Here is a 25,699-nt window from a genome sequence, read left to right as displayed (position 1 = left end):
GTTGTACTTCTTTCTGTCTGAAGCTGCTTCACCCATCTTTTTGACAGGCTTTCCTTTTTATGCACATGTATGGAACACCACAAATTACCAAAAATGCTCTGGTGAGAAAGCAGCTTTCGTCTTCCGGCATTCCTGGTGGATGTTACTTCGAAGGGTGTCAATAATCACTATACCTTTCTTCAGTGGTACATTTGACTTTAATGAAACAGTATTTCAAATATTTACTTTATTTCCTTTTATCCCAGAGTCAAGATTAGACAGGTAAATTTTGAGTATTTACCAGTTTACTACAATGCCAATATTCCAATGTGGGGTTTTTTAACCGCTACAAATATAGGTCATTCCTCACAACCTACCTCACAGTTCCATATATAAATATCTGGGTGATTTTAAATAACATTTAACAATTATATATTTTTTTTAATTTTAAAAAAAGCAATAATTACTTGGCACTGTGTTACTGTGTGTTCAAATTTAATACAATTCTGTTTTTCTCTAATTTTGTACCAGTAAATAAAGTTCAGGTTTTTTTTTTAAACATACTACTTTCAATAGATTATATCCAGGAATCCAGTCCCAGATGACATTCTAATGTTACCCATTAAAAAAAAAAGTCTTTAAGCCCCAATGATAATGAAAGATGGTATCACAGTACCAAAAAAAAGAAAGGGGGAAAAATGCAAGAAGCTCTGTATGCATTCCATAGGAGAAAAAAACTACCTAGTGCCAAATCATTAAGCTAGAAATATACATTTGAGAGAGAGAAGTGCAGGCAGTTAAGATAATTAATTTGCGACAACAGACAGGCAAATTTCTATTTTAGTTTCCTCATAACTCTGCCATCTGATTAAGGATACATAATCAATTTTCACGTGAAACAATTTCAGACCCCAAAATATTCCGGGGGAAGGTTTAAAAAAATGTTTGCCATTTGATCCAATTTAAGAGATCATAAGCAAGATATAAAGACACTGATTTCAGAGTTCTTACAATATAAAGACACTGAACAGCATGGGATAAAGGCAAAAAGATGCAAAGATAAATCACTACAACCACATGATAGTAAAGAGCTGTTTGTCCAAAGGTTCTCTCGTGCTAAAAAAAGGTTCCATCCATGATGAGCTACAGACAAATGCCAACAGCATTATAGCAATAACCCAAGAAAAAGCTACTGGAATTACCCAACTGCCTACTGGGAAGGAACGATGTGACAGACAGGCTATTCGTGCCCTTGTTTTGTTTGCTGAGAAGTGGTCCAATTAAGTAGTCAAATATAGCCACATTTAAAATATCTAACAAAGGAACCAGAACAAAACCTAGCCCTTGGGTCAAAGGGCAGAGACAGGCCTTTCCGTGTCACATAGCTGAATGAGTTCAAAGATTGGCAATAAAGGAATGCGAGCATTGGAGCTGCGATGGGAGCAAGCTCCAGAGTTTATCTAACCGTCACACCAAGTTTCTCAAGCACACGTACTCCCTTCTCCTGGTATTCTTGTCTGGTCATCCAGAAGTTATCTTTGTCTTTCATGATGTCTGCTAGAACTGCACCACCAAGGAATACCATGTGCTTTCGACGAGGTGGATCTTCAATACGAATCTTAAATTTCTTAATGGGAAAAGATGATAAAGCAGCATTACTAGAGGTTATGGAGCAAAGCTGTAAAACCTGTTAAGAATGGCATTCAAACAGCTCTTTCTCTCTGGATGGTCAATGACTACAGTACTGGAATAATAGTAGACACCATGTATAAAAGAGCTATAGCTTGGGAGATTATGGGAAAGATTGCAAATTAGAAACTGAACTGTAGTTCCAATTTTGTCTTTTTCTAATGGATTTATCTGAGCTTGTAGCCTATTACATTAAAAAAAAACAACAACCCCTGATATATACATATATTATAAAAAAAGCAGGTTTGGATAGCAGGAGAATCTGTAAACTATCTTTATGTGGATGCATTTGGCAAGATAGGGGAGCATTCTACATTTTGCCTTATTTCCCTGAAGCGTTATAGCACAGGTTAGACCTCCAATCTATTCCCCCAGCTTTGGGTTTGGCTCCCTGTAGAACTGGACTCAAGGGCACCAGCAAAACATAGCATGCCTTGTATTCTCTGCTCAGAAACTTTTTCCTTATGTTCTGATCCAGAACAATCGCAAAAGTAGTTGTGGACAGAGATACTAAGAGACTAGTTTATAATCAATGACCTTATCCAATATGCAAGCGGAGTATAATGCAGATGTCTAATTATATACGTATTAAGCCACAAAATTAACCAAAGTATTATGTAAATATTAGAATATTAAAAATGTTAATATATAGGCTTTTTTAAGTTCTGTAATTGGTAAGCCACTGTATTTTGGAAGCTCTGTATATGACATACTGTAGAGTTGCAACCCAGTTTGCACAAATTTAAGTCAATTAACCTGCATATACACAATGTCTGTGAAGCAAGAATATTTTTGATACATTTAGATGCACACAATTTATAAGGCATTCCTCCTATGTCACCTACATTTTGTATAAACACTTGTATTAAAAATTGTGCTGTAAAAATATGCTGCCCAACCAATGCCGTGATTAATCCATTCACATTTAAATCTAACCTGTTACAAAGTCATCCCATAAAGCAGGTAGCTTCATAATATAGAAAATTAACTGATGCTAGTAAGAAAGAAATCAAGGTTGATCTCACAAATGTGAAGTCAGATCACATGTAATTTTGAGAACACAGTGGTGTTTGGTATTTCTGGAAACCTGAACAAAAGCCCAGCAATTTCCAGAGGGTCAAATATTTCACATCACAGGGTGATCTAATTTAGCAGGTTTATTTTACTTATTTTCAGTAAACCAAGCTAGAAACTTTGAAACTGCCAAGATTGCAAAATAAAATTGAATCAGTAGCCATTCATTGGTACTAACAAACACATGAAACGGAAGTTTTCCTGCAGAAAGATTGAGCACTGGAACATTTTCTAATCTACGCCACTGATGTGGATAGGTCAAAGCAGAGGTGGCTAATCTTTCTCTGCTCAAGGGCCACATTAAAGGTATGCCACCCTCCAAGGGCCACATTCCAGTATGTGTGCACACTCATATAAACACATACATGCTCTCTCTCAGCTGGTGCCATTGTCAGATGTTCTTAAAGAGGAACAAGGAAGCAGTGCTTCTTCCCATTTGCTAAGCCTCTCTGAGAACTTCTAACAAGAACACTGCACCCAAGGGAGAAAGTGCCCCTCTGCAATGGTAAAAAGAGGCACCTTAGGGGACCAGTGGAGAGGCTGAAACCTGTCCAGTATGACCAGCACAATACTAGGTCCATGCCGCCTGCTGGGGGATTTTTAAATTTTCTCTTGTTTTAAGATCATTGTTGGGAAGCTTCAGGAGCTGCCAGAAATTCCTTCAGGGGACTGTATACAACATGCACCCTGGCCATCCTGGGTTAAATAATTGTTTTATGAAGGATGAAGACCACCTAAGAGCTTCAGGAAACTAAACTTCTACTGTATGTAATGAAATGCACAACAACACAAAGCAAAACCAGTTTCTCCTCATTGTTCCAACTTAGCAGTTCCTCTACTGCAGGCATGGCCAAAGTCTGTTTCGGGGGCCTAATCCAGCCCGCTGGTCAGTTTAATCCGGCCCCTGTGGCAGTTTATTTCCTGGGGTAAAATCTTTAAAAAAACCTCAACAACTTCAACCCTAAAAGAAACTCAACAACTTCAATCCTAAAAAAGGTTAACAACTTGGGTCGGCCCTCACGGCCCTTCACTTCATCAAATCTGGCCCTCTTTGAAAAAAGTTTGGATGCCACTTCTCTACTGAGATGCCATTCTAGAGAGAACTCTAGAAAGTTAGTCACAGTGTACTTAAGTACAATCCAAGACGCTGAACAGCTTAAAGCAATTTCACAAACAACTGTAATCTCAACATGCAGTTGTTTATTCAAAGTTTATAAACTCAATCGACAGTCCCACGCTATTTTTGACCACCTTGCTCCCTCTAGTGACGGTCCTGTATATAATTTAGGATTTATTTGAAGGCTACTTACTGAAAGTTTCTCCACATCACCTTTCAGGACCCGTTCTAGGTAAAGCTGTTTAAGTTCACGTTCCAGTCGTGAAGGCAGCCCTGGGTACATCGTGGAACCTCCAGATAACACAATGTGCTTATAGAACTCAGACCTAAAGATGAAACACACTTCTGTAAACAATGAGCGTGACTGCAGCGACACCAGTGTGAAAGACATGTTTTCACTTCCAAAAAGGGGAACAGAAACCAACATTAAAGATGCAGTAATTGTCCCTTAAACATTCCCATTGAGGATTGTCTTTCTGCAGCAAGACAGGAGTAGTAAATGCTGTACAGATGATTGGTAGCCATTTCTGCCTAGTCTTTGAATCTTAATTGTATTTTCATATACTCATCTCTTTAAACACAACATCCATGCAACATCGGGAAATTGCCCGTCCCATCTTCTACCTTCACACAGATTTGAGTGCGCTAGTTTTTCCTGGTCCTACCTGGTGTCAATATCAGCGGCTTGGATGGTATTGAACAGCAGTTCAGCGACACCAACTCCCTCCACATTGATCAAGTGAGGCTGGAACAGAGCTTCTGGCGCCTCAAACCGTTCGCCACCAACCTTAATAATTCTGCCGTCTGGAAGCTATGGAACAGAACGTCTGATGTTACTGATAAAATTACTGTTAAATTACAACTAATAAAAGTGTTGTTTTTTTAAAAAAAATACTGACAGTGTTCAGATAAATCACTGGAATCCCCTCTAGCAGTCCCAAGTTGGTCCAAATGTGTGATGGGAGAAAAGTTACCAAATCTCATTTTGATGCACTTGTAGTTTGGGCTCTCTCTCCACTTGAATTCTAATTCTAATTCTAATTCTTATTATTAAATGTATATACCACCCTTCTCTGAAGCTCTCAGGGAGGTTTACAAGAGAAAAAGACAATATAAAAGCACAATATAAAAGCACTAATAAATAGTTAGAACAAAAACAAAACAATTAGTCCCCCTCCCACAAACACATGTAAAAGGTGGTTTTATTCCAGGAGTCTGACAGCTCTTTAAAGCCTCGCTTACAGCCACCATAGCGGTTGTTGTGTGGCTTTTTCTCTGACTTCTGACCAGAAAGCACAGCTGATGCAAGACAGGCTGTTATCATGACCCAGTATTGCGTCTCCTGGCAAAATAACACTCCAATCTTCTCTCTCTTCCAGCTCTTAATTTTAAATGATATCATTTTAAAATTACATCACGCCTGTCGACAAATCCTCCAAGGTGTCTTACAACAGTTTAAAAAACAACAAAACACAACCCCAACAAGGTAGCTGAGACAAAACGAGGCAAAAACAGAGGCAGGTGACCATTAACTGGAAGCATTTGCTTCCTGCTCTTTCCAAGAAAGTGGTTAAATTGTATGTCTAAGGTAGTTAGGAGCATAAAAGACATGAGTTAGACAGACAGTGATAGGCAAATGGCACACCAAGTGGTAATGTCTTCAGATGACTCATCAGCTTTTATTAAGCCTTAAGGAACATGTTTTCAATTGAATTTGGAACAAGGCAGCCCATTTGAACAATGAACACTTTAGAACAGGGATGTCCAACAGGTCAATCGCAATTTACTGGAAGATCCCCGTGAGGTTTTGGTAGATCACAGTCGATCTCCGGCTCCCTTTCCTTAGCGTCGCTAAAACTGACTCCTGCCCTGCCCCCTCGCCCCGCCCTCCATCGTTGTACGATCTCTGGAAGGGAAGACGGAGCTTTCTCTGTGCTGCTGTTTTCATCCATAGAGATTATTATTATTATTATTATTATTATTATTATTATATATTATTTATACCCCGCCCATCTGGCTGGGCTTCCCCAGCCACTCTGGGCGGCTTCCAAAAAAATATTAAAATACTGTAATACAGCAAACATTAAAAGCTTCCCTAAACAGGGCTGCCTTCAGATGTCTTCTAAAAGTCTGGTAGTAGTTGTTCTCTTTGACATCTGGTGGGAGGGCGTTCCACAGGGAGGGCACCACTACCGAGATGGCCCTCTGCCTGGTTCCCTGTAACTTGGCTTCTCGCAGTGAGGGAACCGCCAGAAGGCCCTCGGTGCTGGACCTCAGTGTCCGGGTAGAACGATGGAGGTGGAGAAGCTCCTTCAGATATACTGGACCGAGGCCGTTTAGGGCTTTAAAGGTCAGCACCAACACTTTGAATTGTGCTCAGAAACGTATTGGGAGCCAATGTAGGTCTTTCAAGACCGGTGTTATATGGTCTCGGCTGCCGCTCCCAGTCACCAGTCTGGCTGCCGCGTTCTGGATTAGTTGTAGTTTCCGGGTCACCTTCAAAGGTAGCCCCACGTAGCGCGCATTGCAGTAGTCCAAGCGGGAGATAACCAGAGCATGCACCACTCTGGCAAGGCATTCCACAGGCAGATAGGGTCTCAGCCTGCGTACCAGATGGAGCTGGTAAACAGCTGCCCTGGACACGGATTTGACCTGTGCCTGTGAGTGACTTCACTCCTTTGTCCCTTGCCTTTACCCCCCCCCCAAAAAAACAGAAGTTGCCCCTCAAAAAGCTTTTTTTAAAAAAACTCCTATAAAAACGGCGCTTTTCTATTCCTCAACAACTTTAAGCTGAACTCCCCAAAAACGGGGATAGATCACTGCCAGTTTTTAATTCTGAAAGTAGAACACAGTCACTTGAGAGTTGGCTACCCCTGCTTTAGAAGAAGAGGCTTCACTCAAATCAGCATTTGAAGTAGTGCCTAAGTGTGGTAGCTTAAGCCTGTGACATACTCACCGTGTAGGACTCAACTAGCACAGTAGTTTCCAAGGCCAGTTTCTGCTCCTGTTCAATGTTGTAGCCCACATAGCACAGCTTTTCTTTAATCATACGAACAGTCTCAAAATCAGCGGAATGGTTGAAGGCATATCCTCGTAGTAAAAGCAGCTGGCATGAAAGTAAGTTAATTAGTGGCAAATCTGAAAAGTGCTCTCCCTTCTACATAGTGTAAGCCCACAACTTGCGTGGGAGTTACGTTCCAAGAATTGTGCCTAAAGCCAAAATTGCATCTAATCAAACCCCATTGGGTTCAATGATGGTCGGGACTGCCAAAGTCATTTTCCCTGGAACCCCGCCCCCACCCCTTAAAAAAACATGCCACACATGTAAGGCTGAATGCACACAAATTAAATGCGTGTAAGTTGCAGGCTTACTGTATAGCTTTTTAAAATAAGCAGGCTTCTGAAAGACAAGCTGATAAAAGCATGACTTTTAAGAAAATAATCAAATTACATAGGTTAAGGGAACTGAGTTTTCAGGTCCAGCAATTTAGTTTGCTATGGACACGTGAAAACGTAAAAGGGTACTGGGAAATGATTTATAATGAATTGAAAAACACGTTTAAGTATAACTTTCCCAAAAACAACAGAGTCCTTTTTGTTGGGGATAACCCAGACTGAAATTCCCAGGTGTCAAAAATGTATGATCTATTATTGAAATGGGAGATGAAGAATGAAATAGTTAAATCAGTAATGTTCCAAGGATCTAGCACATAATATAGAAATAAATGTCTGGGGAAAGTTATGGAAAACAAATTTGAAATTTACTGCTTGTTATGTTATAAAAGAAAATGATATGAAAATGATGTATAGATGGTATAGAACACTTAGTAAATTGGCTAAAATGTATAAGAAAGTTCCTAAGAACTGTTGGAAATGTAAACAAGCAGGAGGATCCTTTTTCCCATATGATGGAATTGTAGGAAAGTAAGGATGTTTTAGAGGATGATATATGATGAGATAAAAAATATGTTTCAAGTGATTATACAATAAAAAACACCCTAAAGCTTTCCTTTTAGGGATTATAGGGACAGAAGTTTTTAAAAAATGATTAAATTGTTTATGTACGTTACGACAGAAGCAGGTATTTTATATGCTCAAAAATGGAAGGAAGAAGAAATTTCCACAAAAGAAATATGGATGGGTAAGGTGATGGACTACACAGAAATGGCAAAGTTAACAGCTAAAATTAATTGATGACCGTTTTGTGGAATAATGGAAGCCTTTTTGGGACTATTTAAATAAATATTATAGTTTGATGAATTCGCAAGTAGGATTTTAAGTATGAGCAACAAAGAATTAGGACTTACTGTAATACTGTTATGACATAAGAGATAGACAGGGTGCAACAAAGGGCAGAAAACAAAATCATCATGGAAAATGTATATTGTGTATTGGAGTGTATATGTGGAAAGTTTTATTTTTTCTTGAAAATAATAATAATAATAATAATAACAACAACAATAACAATAACAATAACAATAACAACAACAACAACAACATGCATTCTGCTCAGATTCAACACCACTAGCTTACCTTGATGAGGTATCTGGTAATATCTCTACCAGCAATATCTAGTCTTCTCGTGAGATGAGGAAGAGAGAAGCCTTCATAGACTGGACAAATATGAGTAACACCATCTCCAGAATCCACAACAACACCAGTAAGTAAACCTGAACAAGAATAATGGCAAAGCACATGAGAGCATGTCAATATGGATCCTGGTTTTAAGTCTAGGAAACAAAACTAGCCTTGGTCTGTATGCTGGGAGAAGGTCAGAGGAAAGCATGAGCCTACAGATTCTCCTAAATCTCTCCGTGGCTTGTGACACAGACAACGAAAGTATAATCCTGGAAGAGTTATCTAGATTAGGGACTGGGACTGCCACTTCTTGAATGGCTTACTCCTGAAGCCTGTGAAACTAACATCATGGTACAGTGTCCACACTGAGCAAAAAGTAAGTTAAATTCAGTTGTGTTATTATATTTATATCCCACCATATGAAGATATCAAGAATGGCTAGTGTCATTCTGCCTCAAGATGAAAAGCATGCTACTATAACATTTTAGGGCTTTCACACTACAGCGTAGAAATAATTATTATTCAAACTATTAAAGAAGACATTTGGGCACATTCCTAGTGTCGTTTTTTACGCAGTCTTCCTTTCTTTTATAGGCCTGATGCAGATTGCTTTTGCTTATTTCCTTCAAGGAAACAAAGGCATCATAGTGGAAAATACCAGCTAGCATTTCAAACGTGTACCCTAACATACTGAGCCACGAAAAATATATACTGTCATTCTCCATGTATGAAGGATGGTCCTGCACACATGGAGAATGGAAATATATATTTTAGTAGCTGAGCATGTTGCTGATAATAGTCGTTTTTTCATATTCTTTACAATGCAAGCTCATTATAATAATCATCTGGCTTGAACAACTTTCATCAAGCATGCATCATGGTTCCATTTGTATTTGGATACAAGTTTTATTTTCTTCAGGCTCCAAAAGTCAAGCTGTCTTCCTCTAGTCTCAGTAAATGAAGCGGCCAGTTGAATAGGCTTTTGAGCCTTTTCAATCAATACATGAAGAAGCTTGCTTCCATAAAAAATTATTAACTTGACCCAAGAGTAAAGCAACATGCAGTTCAGACTAATACATGTCATAGTGTTCTCTCTGCCCTAATTATGAGCTAGCAGTAGTCTCTCAATTAGCAATAGAAAAGAGTGCACTTTAGAGAACAGAAGTACTACTAGCTATGCTTTTTAGCTACTAATTAAAGTAGGGATGGGTGGCCCAAGCCACAGTGGGCAGAGCTGCCTCATAGTCACTCGTCAACAAACAATACAAGCAGCACCAGTATATTAGATAGCACTGCAATTCTTATTGCATGATATACATGATTTAGTACAACAAAAACAAAATGTGTACACTTGTAAATTCTCTAATATGTTTGAAATCAAATGAACACACATGTGTCAATCTTTGAAAGTCCATGGAAGTATAATAAGTCTATAGTTGAAACAACATAATAGATGCTATCCTGTGGGCTAATCGGTAAAACTTTTTTAGGCGTTAATTGTGCCGAAGTAGTAATTGAATAACAACGCAGGGCAGTGATCCCGGATGATCTGACTGTTTTGCTGGAATCTTCTTCAGCACAACCCATAGATTAGAAAAATGCACATGGAGCAGTGGTCATGAGGATATGTAACATAGTCACTCGTGGCACACCATGAAGATCTCCTTGCACAGCAATTAAGCTTGAACAAGGCCTCCAAACAACATTGTTTGAGAAAGATACCATTAGCTAGGGCTGGGATGGCTAATTTTGCTAATACATAAATAAATCTTAAGTACAAAGTAGCATTTACATTAGCAGTCGGCCAAGGTGGGGTGGCAGTTCTCACCCAACCTGTCACCTGTATCTTTGTTGCTTTCTAGTAGGTAGAGAGAGAGGGGTGAAGCAGCAGTTAGGTTCAAATGCACCAGAGGAGACAATCCAGTACTCCCAATTATGCATTTGTACCAATGCCTTGGCCCTCCTTCCAGTAAACACCAAAAAGAAAATGACTGGAGTCTGAGTGGTGCAGCCTCGCCCAACTGACTGCTATTGAGTATTTACACTTACCTTGTGCATACAGAGTGAGAACGGCTTGAATGGCTACGTAGACACCAGAAAACTGGTAGGTTTCAAACATTACCTGGAAAATGAAAGTTATCTCTTATTTGAAGAAAGCACAGTAAATTTCATAGGTTAAGTCAGTGTTTGACAAAGCACTATTTGGCAACTTCATTATCTGTATTTGCAAAAAAAGTGTGGTTTACAGGTCATAAAATGATCGCTGCAAGTCTCTCCACCCCTCAAACATAGAAGCAGTCCATACTTTTAAAAATTCAATGTACAAAAAAATGATTTTATCTTCTGAACATTTAGAGCAGGGGTCAGCAACCTTTTTCAGCCGTTGGCCAGTCCACCGTCCCTCAGACCATGTGGTGGGCTAGACTATATTTTTGGGGGGAAAGAACAAATTCCCATGCCCCACAAATAACCCAGAGATGCATTTTAAATAAAAGCACACATTCTACTCATGTAAAAACACCAGGCAGGCCCCACAAATAACGCAGAAATGCATTTGAAATAAAAGGACACATTCTACTCATGTAAAAACACGCTGATTCCCGGACCATCATATAGTTCATGGCTCATAGTTGTTTGGAAGTTCAAAAAGAAGTTGTCATAAATTTAACATATCTCAATTCAGTTAATATGCAGCACAGAACAAATGAATTGCTTTTTGATGCTGAAAAATTGTCAATATTTAACAGACTGCTAAAACTATTTTTGCAGACAACTAAATTTCTAATAGTTAAATTAGAAGTGTTTTCAGAACACAAGTGACGAAAGGCCTTCCATCTAACACTATTAAACACTTTATATCTATCCCTACTGGTGCATTATATGATGTTCCTATCTTTAATTTTTTTAGTTTTTTAAAGTGCATTTCCTTCATGTTTTCTCATGGTTACTGAATTATCTTGAAATGCAAACTTTATTGATGTTCCAAGCCAGGATTTGCTATAGGAAAGTGGCATACAAATAAACTGATGTTCAAGAATCTCCATCTAGGGCATGGGTAAGCAAACTAAGGCCCGGGGGCCAGATCTGGCCCAATTGCCTACTAAATCCAGCCCGCGGACGGTCCGGGAATCAGCGTGTTTTTACATGAGTAGAATGTGTCCTTTTATTTAAAATGCATCTCTGGGTGATTTGTGGGGCCTGCCTGGTGTTTTTACATGAATAGAAGGTGGGCTTTTATTTAAAATGCATCTCCGCTTGTTTTAACAAGGCCTAAAATGCTCTTTAGGGCGTGGGTGGCGCTGTGGGTTAAACCACAGACCCTAGGACTTGCCAATCATAAGGTTGGTGGCTCAAATCCCCGCGACGGGGGAAGCTCCCATTGCTAGGTCCCTGCTCCTGCCAACCTAGCAGTTCAAAAGCATGTCAAAGTGCAAGTAGATAAATAGGTATCGCTCCAGCAGGAAGGTAAACGGCGTTTCCGTGCGCTGCTCTGGTTCGCCAGAAGCGGCTTAGTCATGCTGGCCACATGACCCGGAAGCTGTACACCAGCTCCCTCGGCCAATAAAGCGAGATGAGCGCCACAACCCCAGAGTCGGTCACGACTGGACCTAATGGTCAGGGGTCCTTTTACCTAAAATGCTCTTTAGCATGCAAGAATAAGCCAGCATAGGGAAGTAAAGAAACGAAGGACAAATTACTTCACTGAAAAACATCCTAAGCATTGAAGGATGTCTAACTTTCCACTGCCTTTTCAGAAGGTTCTGAACACACGTAACTGCATGATCCTGGATAAAACCTGTTTTCCCTGCCCCCAAACAGAATATAACTCCTTCTGAAGAATATTGCTACCTGGGCTTTCTCAGAGAGAGAGTAGGGTCTGCTCCAAGATACCTACCTCCACAATCTTCTCCCTGTTCTTTGTTGGATTCATAGGAGGCTCTGTTAGAAGTATTTTACAGTTTTTTGTGTCAATGTTAAGTTTTTCTGGTCCAAAGGTGTAGTCCCAAAGGTGTTTCATATCATCCCAGTTCCGGACAATGCCATTCTCCATGGGGTAGTTAACTTCTAACATGGACCTTAGCTCACTTGCTTCATCACCAACCATAAGATCCTACAAGTTACAAATGAAAACTGGCAAATTAACATTTTCCAAAACCATTTTTTGAATTCAACTCTTTAAAAAAACTATAAAAAGAAGCTGCTTTTATTATTCAGTCTTACAATACAATGGAGAGGGATAATACTTACATGTCCGAATGAAAAACATAGCAAGGTATTTAAAATGAAAGAAACACAGCAGGCACAACTCTACAAACAGCTATGCATATAAAAATCAAATGGAATTTGGGACAAAGGGCCTAGTTTACATGTAGATTCTAGACCAATACATTCAACTTTTTATTACACATTTATATATGAACAAGTCACGTGATGTGGAATTGCACACAATAATAGGTGGGCTTAGCAGAATAGAATTTCCATGCATGTTTCATGTTTTTGGGCACATTACTAAATGGGAATAACGAGTGCTGCACAAGCATAGGGAACAAGTAGCAAAAGCAAATAAGGGACTGCAAATTCCACACTGATTGAGGAGAAAAAAACAGAAGTTTTATATTAGTCAGAAGGTTTCTGCAATGTGCACCACTTAATCAAAGTCTGTAAACTATCCTCCACAAACATATGAACTTCATTCCTAACTTAATTTTGATTTATAAAGACATTTTTGAAATGATTAAGCAACTCTGATCTATTCTGAAGTTACCAAAAATACTTTGCACTGCAAGTCAGTGATATGGCATCATTCTTGCAATGAACACAGGCATAGAAAAAGTTTACCTCTAATCTATTTTGTGTCCTATCCCATCAATATCCTAACTAACACGATATTAAAAAGGAACAAAGTTAAATTTTTTCTCATGCTTCAAAACAGGGGGAGATTTAAACAGTAAAGTCCCTTATTTTCAAATAAAGTAACAGATCTCCAGCAACTATGGAATATTTGAGCCTAAATATATCTGTCATATGGGGAACTTTCATGCAAGTGGAAAAGGCATCTTTAAAACCAAACTGAAATCCTCCTCTAAGCAGGATTTTAATATTGTGCTTTTTAGGATTTTTTAAATTGTAATTCTGCACCTCTACTATAGCTCTTAACTTCATACCAGTTGTGGTTAAAATAGTCTGCTGAAGATAATTCATTTAACAAATTTAGAAGCAAAACTGCCTGAAAGGTAAAGAGAGTATATTCAATGTATCATTTTACCCCACTGCTGCCTTGGTCCTATTAACGCTACTTTTAAAATACTATTTTTTCAATCTACATCAGGGGTAGTCAACCATTTTATACCTACCACCCACTAACGCATCTTCTTGATGGTAAAATTTCCTTACTGCCCCCCCCCCCCAGTGCTCGATGGAAGGAGGATTCAGCTTGTGCCGTAGAACCCCCTGCCGCCTACCTAGAATCCTGAAGCGCCCACTAGTGGGTGGTAGGGACCAGGTTGACAACCCTTGATCTACATCAAACAAGAGGAGCAACGAATCACAGCTTTTAGCACATGCTTCAGACATGATCTTGAAGAAGCATGTTGAGAATCCTGTATTCAATTTAGAAGAACAAATATTAAATATATGGCAACACGATGACACAGAACATATTAAGGGTAGATTCACACATACAAGCCAGTTAATTTTTCCCTTGAGTATCCCTAGAATGCAGGACTGCATGGGGAAATCACAGAAAGGTTCGCTTCATAGACATGATTTCTGCATCTGCACTTTTGGGAACCGCTGTATTAATGAGATTGTAGAAATAGCTCTATGTGCGAACAGTTCACCACTATTTCACACACTGCATTTCCCCATGGGGATTGCAAGAGGAATCATCAGAAAAAAAGAAATGGCGAGTTTGCATGTGTGAACTGACATTATTGGTTTTAATACTCTCCATATAATATGTCTTGCCTACATAGCAGACAAGATGCAAGTAGTTTTCGATGACTCATTTTTGTTATGTCTCAAGGCAAGTGGTTTCTAGCACTGATACTGACCTTCAGATTCCTTGCCTCTACAGGCAGCTGCAATTATTGGGGCATGTCACATCTGCAAGATGTGTACAATAGCTTTAAGGAAGTACTAGCTACTGAATGAAAGCAATGAAGAAAGATTAAAATGGTTATGTATTCAGAACATAAGTGGACAGGACATGAAAATTATAAAGCACCCCAAAAAAAGAGGCTACAAGGTCCCACCAAGCAAAAGAGTGGATGATAGCACAGGGACGCCTCACTTACCATCTTTTTGTTATTCTACTTCAACAGGTCAAGAAAGATGAAGAAAAGGCAGAAGCAAGAGAATCAGAAGAGGCCTAAGTGAAATCTTTTTTTTTCAAATTATTTCAAGTATAAACAACAGAACTAAAGCAGAAAAAACAGATGCACGGACAGGTGGAAATGCTCCAAATTCTGCATACTTCAGGGCAAGTGAGAATAAGTCTACTAAGTTTAAAAAACAGAACAAAAAAACCAAGAACCCAAACAGAAATAGAAACAAGAAGAGCTTATTTCCATGCATGCAATGCCTGATGTTCTGATTTTCATCAATAATGCACTACAAGTATCCTGGTGTGCCTGCAATTTTGCTACGCAGGATGGCATTTGTCATCCCCCAAGAAATGACTATTATCCTTTAACCACTAAAAATATATTGAATAATAAAGGTGTTATTCATTTTGACTCAAAATGTGAAGAAATAGGATGAAATATATACATACAACCAGATAAATGTTAAACACTGCATGCTTTACTTCTCTAAGTATATTGCTAATTCGAAAGCAAATCATAGAACTTTTCACTGTTCTATAGTGCAGTAATCTGCATTTCTGTAGGCAAGCAAAATTTAAGTACTGTATTTTTTGCTCTATAAGACTCACTTTTTCCCTCCTAAAAAGTAAGGGGAAATGCATGTGCGTCTTATGGAGCAAATGCAGGCTGCGCAGCTATCACAGAAGCCAGAATAGTAAAAGGGATTGCTGCTTTCACTGCGCAGCGATCCCTCTTGCTGTTCTGGCTTCTAAGATTCAGAATATTTTTTTTCTTGTTTTCCTCCTCCAAAAACTAGGTGCGTCTTGAGGTCTGGTGCGTCTTATAGAGCGAAAAATACGGTACTAGTATAATATCTATACAATGGCTATTTGTCACTAATCTAAGACAAGGAGCCCACAATATATCATTTCACTAAGGAAAGCCATTAACTTCAAGTATACTAGATTACTTACTATATTTCAATGTAGAGCCAAGGAGAGCAGATACACCTCCATCTCTGCCAGAAAAAAATCCAGACTGTACCATGCAGCCTATTTTCATCCCCTTAGAGCCAATTTCCTGCTGTCAGTGTTTCAGAAGCTTGTTTCTTGGTTGGGAGTTTGGGTTAGGGAAGAAAAGGAGGAACTGCCACTATAGTTTATTACAGTGCAGTTACACAAATCTTTAAACCAGTAGGAGTCAAAGAGACTTTCAAAGGTGTTTGAAATGTAAGAACACTAAGCATTGTGAGAACTTCATCAATAACAGCTGGGGTCAAATTTGGGGTGGTTTTTTTAAAGTGTTTTAGCATGTTTTGAAAAATCAAATCTTTGGCAAAGTTAAGTCCACTAAGCTGCCCAAAACACTACAATTATTCATAGTTGTTTTTTTTTAAGGGCTACCCCAATGTGCACATACAGTCCAGGCAGCCCTCAGTATGCTCTAAAGAGGCTAATAGTTTAGTTGAGGGTTTTGCATGCATTAATGCTGCTTCTGCAAAATTTTGACTTTTGTAGCCACTTCACAATCACCCCTCTTTCAGTGCCCTACTTTGCCCATAAAGGTAACTCCAGGTCAGAAATAAAACCATAGCTTAGCATGAATGAGCAGTGTGCCGGTATCACTGTTCAACTGTGCCTTGCCTGCCTGTGGCAAAAACAAACTATGAAGTTTGGCTAAACCAAGAACAAACCTTGGCTTCAAGTCATGGTTTTTCTGCAAAAAAACAAACCACAAGTGCTGGTTTCCCTTTAATACGGAGCCCAAAACTCATGGCTTGTTTCTCTGAGGTACACAAGCTGAAACAGGTATGATTGATTGTTCATGACAAGCCATAGTTCATTTCTGATTGTAGATTACCATTATGTGTGAAGTGGGCCATTTTCTGAATATCACTTAAATGAAAATTATGTATTTTGCATATAAAACAGATATCAAATTATGCAGCCCCCAATTTCTTCTTTGCTGTGTTGTTGCAATTAGCATCTAGGTTCCAATAAGTATATTCTGGAAACTTCTGTATCATTGTGTATGTTGAAAAGACAGTTTAGAAATCTGATCATGCTCCTTACTGTTTTGCCTATTTATATGCCAGGAAAAACTGAAACGGTGTGGAATGTTTCTATGTGACACCCCACTTTTGCTTTCAGACGAAGAAAATGCATGACTCAGGAGCCCTCATTCTTAGAACCTGCTTAAGCACAATTTGCTAAGGATGAAGATCTCACAAGGATCCAAATAACCAAGGCTTCCTTTAGATGGGGAAAGTTTCAGCCCCAAGCCCACATTCTGTTCAGGTCAATCTTTCAGGGGCAACATGCCACTGGTGGGCAGGGGCCAGAGCAGAGCAATGAATATAAATGTTGCCTTCATAGAGAAGTCTAGTTTCTACACATTCGCACACCTCTGTATTCTCCATCCAAACAAGCAAGAACCATTATTAGAGTTCACAGACTCGTTCCCATCAGGCAAAAAACACCAGAGAAGGATGCAAAGTATGGCTAGGAAGGGGTGTTGCCAAGGGAGATGGGATGTAGGTGGAGAAGAGTAGGATCTTGGGAGAATCCCAAGGATCAGATTGAGAGGTCTGGAGGGGCCCTTTTGACCCCTGAGCCCAAGGCTCTCCACCTCAGCTTTGAAGTTTCAGCTGGTGCCCAGTATGTAATGCCAGTGCATTTCATATTTGTGTAAGGCAGCTAAAAATGTGGGCCTAGAGCAATCCTCTCCCAAAGCACACTTTCTTTGTAATACCACTCATTAGCCAAGTGAAAATCACACAGATGTGGAGGCTGCTCCCATTAACATGCAAGCCTGGGCATCTATGAGCACTGTGAAACTTATTAAAGATGGATTTTGGTGGCCAGAGCTGGGTTACACCAGGTGAGAAGAGCTATCTCATCCTTCGAGTTTTCTTCAGCCTTGCACGGATGTGTTTTTCAGATTACAGGAACACATGAATTTGCCTTATAGATGGAACGTTGGCCCATTTAGCTCTGCATTGTCTAGACTGACTGGCAACAACTTTTCATGGTTTTAGGCAGGGGACAATCATAGTTCTACCTGGAGATGCTGGGGACCGAACCTGGGTCCTTCTGCAGGCAAACCAGACAATCTACCACTCAACTACCACCCTTTCCCAAAGGTGAATCATCTTCCCCTTGCCTTCAAGATTGGACATGAATAACTGAATTGCCTATTGAGTAGAATGAGGTCTTAATCCAAAGCAGTAACAAAGCAGAATCTAGTCAAGTAGGATGGCCATCGTTCTTCTCTTCCTAATGCCTGCTAAGTATTTGTGCTATTTGGCTACAGAAAATTCTTGTGGGACCTCTAAAGTTGGCAGTGCTAATATAATGTTTAACTCTTGATAGTATTAATACTCATAGTAAAAGCCAAGGTTTCTCTAAAGTCGTGCTAGCCAATCACTGTTATAGTTTGAAAGTAGGTGCAGACTTTGAACATCTTTGCCCCCCCTGCCCATGCTTGGTGTGTTCTCTTCTTCTAAGCTGTTTATCTGTTTGGGCATCGTGAGGAGGAGAAAACAGAACTGTTTGTTACGCTATCTGAGATGTTGTAAGTTGGCCAGAAAAGAAGAATGAACATTAGCCTAGACACAGAATGGAGTAGCAGATGGGAAAACTACACATGATCCTAGACAGTGAAAGGCAAGGAAATGGAACTGCTGTCATATAACGCAAGTTATAACTACTCCACTAAAATGCAGGTGACTGACAGTGCTCCAGTTATATTGCATGAACATGGATACAAGGTGGTACTGCCTGTTTGTAATCACCCCCTTTGCTTTTAGAAAGCTCTTCCCCGCCCCCATGATTTGGTTTTACTAAAACATTCTGAGGCCAGCTTGTCTGATCTCTCCAATTCCACCATGTTTCCTTGTGGTTATGCAGTTGGTTGAGGAGGGCAATTTGGGCCATAACCTAAGTGAACAAATCAATACACAACTCTCTACTGATATCAACCCATGTTATATCTTAAGCAAATCTCACTTTAGCAGGCTCTCTGCCTGCTACTCTCCACATACAGTGGTACCTCGCAAGACGAATGCCTCGCAAGACAAAAAACTCGCTAGACGAAAGGGTTTTTTGTTTTTTGAGCTGCTTCGCAAGACGATTTTCCCTATGGGCTTGCTTCGCAAGATGGAAACGTCTTGCACGTTTGTTTCCTTTTTCTTAACACCGTTAATACAGTTGCGACTTGACTTCGAGGAGCAACTCATAGAACGCGGTGTGGTAGCCTTTTTTGAGGTTTTTAAAGACTTTGGTGATTTTTGAAGCTTTTCCAAAACTTTCCCGACACCATGCCTCGCAAGACGAAAAGAATCGCAAGACGACAAAACTCGCGGAACGAATTAATTGCGTCTTGCGAGGCACCACTGTACTTGATTTAGTCTGATTCCCCTGCTATACCTCAACATAATAAATGGGGCAATGCCAGGATCCCCAAACAATCATGACTCAAAGGAAAGGATATTCTTAAACTCCAACAGAATGAGTCAATAGGAATAAAGGTCTTCTGGAATGTCACAGAATAAATATTATACCCAGCTTATCTGTTGCGCTGTCAGGGTCGAGAATGGGAAGCAAGAATGTCCTGAAAATTCCCTTCCTGTGAGCAGATTAGGCTGATGGAAAATGACTGGTCCAAGGTGATATTTCATGGCTGAATGGGTTTCAGCATGGATTCCCCAATCATAGTCTGACACAATAACCACTACTGTACAAAATATTGCTATCAGCTCGCTCACTTACTCACAACAGTTTAAAACAGTGGACGCTCGGGTTGCAAACATGATCCGTGTGGGATGCACGCTCGCAACCCACAACATTCGCAAACCACAGCAGTGCGTCTGCGCAAGCGCGGGTTGCGATTCGGCGCTTCTGCGCAAAGCGCAATTTAGCGCTCCTGCGCATGTACGACTGCCGAAACCCGGAAGTAGCCCGTTCTGGGTTTCGGCGGGTCCATAACCCAAAAAAACACAACCTGAAGCATCTGTAACCTGAGGTATGACTGTACTTAAATAGCGCCATCAGTGTATTTTTTGTCCATAAAGAAGCCACATCTCAATTTCCATTTGCACTGATTTAACAACTAGATTATCACATAATACATTAGAAGAAGTTATCCAGAAGAGAGAGGTAGCACCCCAAAGTACCATGCAGAGGACTTAAGTTCTTTAATAGTACCTTGATTTCAATGTTTCCCACTTTGGTAGTTGAACGAATAATTGGTCTTCCAACCAAAGCTGGGAAGATGTGTTCTGGAAAATTGGATCCTGCATATCCGCATTTCACAAACTGAAAGATAAAATAAAAATCCTTCAAGTTAATTTGTTGGCGCCCACATACATTATAATAGCTTGTTGATGCTGTTCTGTTACTTTAACATAAAACTACAAGTTAAAGATAGCTGGACAAATTCCCAAATAAGCACATCATTTTAAGTTAAAAATGTTCTCATGAAGGAAATGCTGGAAATCGTGAAAAGACAATTACCGTATTGACCCGAATATAAGCCACACCTTTAAAATTGGAGGGGGGGGGGAAAGAAAAAATACCCAAATAAAAAATACCCAAAAAAATACCCAAAGCCGCTCCATTCCTTGCTGCTCCTGGCTGCATACTGCGGGGGGGGGGGGAGCCGTGCTGTGTTGCCGGCAGCCTTTCCCCTTCCTCGCTCTCTCCCTTCCCGACCTTGGGGGAGAGGACAGGGGACTACGCGCGGGGTGGACACCATTTTGCCGCACTCCTGCCGCTGTTTGCCCCGTGCTGTTTGCATACTGTAAGGTCGCGAATATAAGCCACACTTTAACTTTTCATGGTCGGAATTTGGGGGAAAGGTGAGGCTTATATTCAGGCCAATACAGTAAAGGAAAAATACACATAGTCCAGTTTCATCTGGTTATGTATATTAAAGTCTGTTTAGAGATTTAGATTTATCCATGGATTCTGCATTTATGCTGATAGAAAACCTCTGAATGTATGAAATGTCAATTATAAAAAGGGCAATAAATTCTTGTCTTGCTGATGGCTGGATACACTTCAAAAAAACCAATCTAAGCAGTAGGGATTTCCTTAGGTTTGCCAGTATCTATAAGACATAGAGCTGCTGGAATTCTGTTACTTGATGTGAAGTACCGTACATAAGCATGGTGCACTAAACTCAGCTTCCTGAAAATCCCAGCCATCATTTTTTTAAAATGCTCCAAATATTTTATATGTAAAAAGATGCTTGAAAGTTGTGTAGGCAATGCCTGATGAAATCTTTGAAATTGTTTAATAAGTCCAGTGGTCTGGGTGGCCAAATATAAACCCCCTCATTATTAGCATAATCAGAATGCATGTCCTTGATTTATATAATTTATGCATTTTTTATCTCAATTATTTACACCCCACCTTTCAGAATATAAATCCTTCAAAGGTGGCTTACAGGAAACACTAAACTACATTTTAAAAATTAAGAATGTTAACAGTAATTTTCTTTTTAAAAAAACAAAAAAAACAACTAGGATCCTTCCCCACAGTTGGTGGTAAAATAGCACTGTGATAGTGAGGGGATAGTCCCACTATCTTTGTGGAGACTTTGCCTGTCTCTTGGAATTCTTCCCCCAGGACAGATAATGGTGGTTCATCCTGGTTTAGGCTGGCACGCTTGGAAATGATTAACCGTCGTTTCCAGTTTGCACTTAACAGGAAGCTATGGTCAGCTATGGGCTTACTGGTTTGTTTCCCTGCTCATGTGAAGTGAAAGCAATGGGGGCTGCATGCTGGTGTACAGAGCTTCCCATTCAGTGGGAAATTGATTTTTATTTTATTTTACCAGATTTATATGCTGCTTCGTCAAAGCCATTAAGCAGGTTACATAAAATATCCAGATACAATCAAACAGAATTTGTTCTTTAAAAATTCAAAATATTTAAAAGTAGTTTTTTTAAAAACACATAATAAAATACAATTACATATTAAAATACTTGTCAAGTTTGCGTATTTAGGGAGACTTCCCTAAACAAGAATGTTTTTAGCAGGTGTTGAAAGCAGTTCAGCAAAGTTGCCTGCCTAATTAATATCAATGGGCAGGAAGTTCATGTGGTGCTGAAGGCAACTTGACTTGACTTTCTCTCAATGCATGTTGAACGAATCTTGTGATTTATGTTTTCCAGCCATGGCTTATTATATCCTGCACCACCCTGCAGGGTGTGTTGAGTCATGATCTCAACACAAGAGTGTCAAAGGATATTTTCAAAAATGCATCGACACACCAAAGCCGTCTATTTATGATTATTTCAAACTGGTTTTTAAATGGTTATGAAAATCTATAGACTTTAGAAAAACACACACAAAGATTGCTCTTCGATTGATTGTGAAAGATCTTTTCAGTGTAGGAGATCATTTGGGAATCTGTTTCTTTCCCTTGTGCTGCAAAGTGTTTTTGCACCATAAATAGCTTTGGATTTGTGTAAAAGCAGCCTATAAGTGTTTTAAATGCATACACCTCATTTGTCGTTGCTCTTCCTCCCCCTCTCTCTAGCTACATAAGCCAATCTTCAGTAAAAGCATTTTAGATACTAGCTTTTATACATGTGTATGCTGCGAAAAAGCATTTAAGCGATATGCTGTTTTGATATGTGGCATAAGGTCCCCTGATGTCTATAGAAAACCAGGGTAAAATTAAATAAAACAAAATAAAGTAACCAGGGAAAGCTTTTAACCTATTATTTAGGTCTCTCTACTATTAAGTTGCCTTGATTTTTTAGTTTAAAGTCTAAGTATAAATAATTTAAATTTTAATTAAGTAAATGAATAAAACTGGCTATTTCAGCTTACCGCAGTGCTGAGCACATTTGCTAACTATTTGCCTCTTCAAAAAGAAATACAGCACTAAACCAGCTAACTTCACAATTGTAAATATAGATATTAACATAACCTTTTTTTAAAAAAAACCTAAAACTCTTCTAGGAAAATCTGCTGGGTTTATCTAGTGTATGCTTTACCATATATAGTTTCTTCTACACGCTGTGTGGTTATGACTGGCTCTCTCACTTCCTGTTAAGTCATCAAGTGGTAATAAATTGCTGTCTATAAATATTGCTTCAAATGGAAAGCACAAATGTTTGAAAAATAGGTCTTCTCGTTAATATTAAATGGCATTATTCCCATCATAATTTCCAGATAAGGTAGACTTCATTCATTTTAGTTTCTCCTGATGGAAGAATAAGGTTTTAATGAGAATACGCAAACCTGAAGCATTCTGCCATTAATCCAAAGACACTAAACTGAACACTCAGTTTTGAAGTATCCCTGCTGATGGTGCTAACACTGCACAAACTGGAAATATAAACGTGTTCCAATTGTTGGTGAATGACTACTTTAGAAGAAAATTCATCTTCTGAAGCTGGCATTTTAGTTAGGCTGAAATCCCATTGGTGTCAACAGGGTGTTTCCTCTAAATGCAAAGAGCAGCTTCAGAGAAGGGATTTTAGCAGGACTTAACTTCCTTCTCCATGCCTGCTGAGATCCTGACAATTATCAGCTCCCCCACTCCACTTGCTATGTGATTTTTTTAAAACATACATGTTAAAATTTAAACATGCATTTAACGTCACATCTAACTTCACCCTAAGGAAAGCCTGAGCTTTTAAAAAATGTTTATTTGAAAAAATAAATTGTGAATGCGCCAAAAGTTAAAAATGCTCTGCCTCCGCAGTTGAAGGCTGTATCCTTCTGAACTCCAACTGCTAGAAACCACAGAAGGAGAGAGTGCTCTTGCGATCAAATCCTGCTAGTGGATTTCCCTCAAGCATCTGGGTGGCCACTGTGAGAACACAATGTTGGACTAGAAGGGTCACTGGCCTGATCCAGAGGCCTCTTCTTATGTTCTTAATGAGGATTTACATAGCAGTCATATGTGTTCAATGAGACTTACTGCCAATAAATGTGCATAGGACTTACAGGCTCAGGCTGCAGATAGAAAGCATACCATTTTTCATCAACAAAAAGCACAAGCAATAACCAAAGTGAAGCTTTGCCTTACATTCCAAAAAATGAATGAGCCCTCTGTGATACAGAGAAGCCAGATAATCTGTTTCAAACACACACATAAAGAATAGTCACAGTAAGCATCAATTTTATAAGGGGCCATTACTCACTTGCAAAGAAAGTCATTACACTTCAGCATACCTTTAAAGTTGTATTTTAAACTCTTGTAACCCTCCGTGGGAGCTTAGGGTGAATGATAGGCTAATAATAATTCCACCCCAAAGCTCAGGCCTCTCATCGCTCTGCAGTGCAAAATGCTGTAACAGTGGTACCTTGGTTTACAAACTTAATCCGATCCAGAAGTCCGTTCTTAGACCAAAGCATTCTTAAACCAAGGCGTGCTTTCCCATTGCAGCAGGGGACTCAATTTACGAATGGAACACACTCAACAAGAAGTGAAACATGTTCTTATTCCAAGGCAAAGTTCACAAACCAAAACACCTACTTCTGGGTTTGCAGCGTTCTTAATCCAAGTTGTTCATAAACTAAGCTGTTCTTAAACCAAGGTACCACTGTATTCCCTGCCACAGCACTATAAGCAATAAATCTACACAGGGGGGGAAATGTTTTAATGGCTTGTTAGAGAAGGGTACAAAAAATGATTCTAGCCTCAGGCTGAAAAAAGGCGGTTAAGTCTTCTGACTTCAATATTCTACTTTTGGTATTCTCAAACTGAAAGACCTTTCGTTAGAGAACATATTTTTAGAGGAGGGAGGAGTCTAGGTACTATTATTAGTACTGCTGATTCTAGGCCCTTCAAGGGGAAAAAAACTGAAACCAACACTCTGGTGTCTTGTTTGAATAACTGACTGTGAAACATGAGGGGTGGGACACTGAAGCAAGCAATACAGTATTTCTATTGTTTTACTTGATCTAGGGGGCCACCTGACCCCCCCCCAGCTATGCCCATGTGAGCACATACCTATCTAAATATAATAATAATTTTATTCTGTATACCCCACCCATCTGGCTAGGTTTTCCCAGCCACTCTGGGCGACTTACAGCATATGTAAAAGCATAGTAAAACATCAAACATTAAAAAATAGGGAAAGAGTCACAACAGTGACACACCTAGAGAACAGATATGGGGTGGACAGGCAGGGAGGGGAGAAGTGGCGTGCAGCTGTGACAAACTGCTTGAGGGGACAGCCAAATACAAAGAAAGTACTGTATTTTTTGCTCTATAAGACTCACTTTTTCCCTCCTAAAAAGTAAGGGGAAACGTGTGTGCGTCTTATGGAACGAATGCAGGCTGCGCAGCTATCTTAGAAGCCAGAACAGCAAGAGGGATCGCTGCTTTCGCTGCGCAGTGATCCCTCTTGCTGTTCTGGCTTCTGGGATTCAGAATATTTTTTTCTTGTTTTTCTCCTCCAAAAACTATGGTCTTATGGTCTGGTGCCTCTTATAGAGCGAAAAATACGGTAACTCGGGTGCCAGTAGATGGCAAAATGTTAGAAAAGTGGTAGGAGTGTGGGGGGACTTCCGGGGTGGCGCCATCGGCAATGGCGGATTCCCTCTGAACTGGAGGGACCAGCTCCACGGGAATCGGGTCTTTTCCGCTACGGCGAAGCGGGGACCCATTCAAAAATCACAGGCGGATGAAGCCTGTGACCATGGGACTCGGCGGGCACCTTTAGCGCCCCCCAACCCGCAAAGGAACCCACTAACGGGCTCCGGAGCGAAGAGGGGGAAGTGGCGCGGTGCTGAGAGTCAACTGCTTCTTCCGTTGAGCGAAGCCGCACAGCCATTGCTGGAGAGCGCTGCCTTTTTCCTGGGACAATTTGGCTTTTAAAACAACCACCCATGAGTACTTAAGTTTCGGACAATTGGACTCTAAATAAGGATTTGCGAGCAGAAAGGAAAACTGGACTTAAAAGTTTAATTTAATTTGGCACTGAAACGGG

The 25,699-nt window shown here is 39.8% G+C and overlaps 1 protein-coding gene across 3 annotated transcripts in view; it reads right to left on the bottom strand.

Moving 5' to 3' along the window:
• Positions 1–211: 211 nt before the first annotated feature.
• ACTR2 (actin related protein 2) overlaps positions 212–25,699 on the bottom strand; it is a 28,884-nt gene continuing 3,396 nt past the window's right edge. Inside the window, exons 2-10 of one of the 3 annotated variants that reach the window (XM_080999266.1) lie at positions 19,947–20,057; positions 14,734–14,748; positions 12,333–12,548; positions 10,487–10,559; positions 8,393–8,529; positions 6,816–6,965; positions 4,525–4,670; positions 4,053–4,185; positions 212–1,606 (exon numbers count right to left, since the gene is read on the bottom strand). In XM_080999266.1, coding sequence (XP_080855392.1) covers positions 1,436–1,606; positions 4,053–4,185; positions 4,525–4,670; positions 6,816–6,965; positions 8,393–8,529; positions 10,487–10,559; positions 12,333–12,548; positions 14,734–14,748; positions 19,947–20,057 — 1,152 coding nt within the window. In that variant the 3' untranslated portion in view covers positions 212–1,435. Of the gene's footprint in view, positions 1,607–4,052; positions 4,186–4,524; positions 4,671–6,815; positions 6,966–8,392; positions 8,530–10,486; positions 10,560–12,332; positions 12,549–14,733; positions 14,752–19,946; positions 20,058–25,699 lie in introns of those variants that run through there. The other 2 variants (XM_080999265.1, XM_080999264.1) reach the window with 2 other exon arrangements.

Source organism: Podarcis pityusensis (genome assembly GCF_964106645.2).
Source record: "Podarcis pityusensis genome assembly, chromosome: 3".
In the NCBI taxonomy this organism is placed as follows: Eukaryota; Metazoa; Chordata; class Lepidosauria; order Squamata; family Lacertidae; genus Podarcis; species Podarcis pityusensis.
Note: the sequence above shows the minus strand (reverse complement) of the source record. Positions and strands in the feature narration are given on the sequence as shown.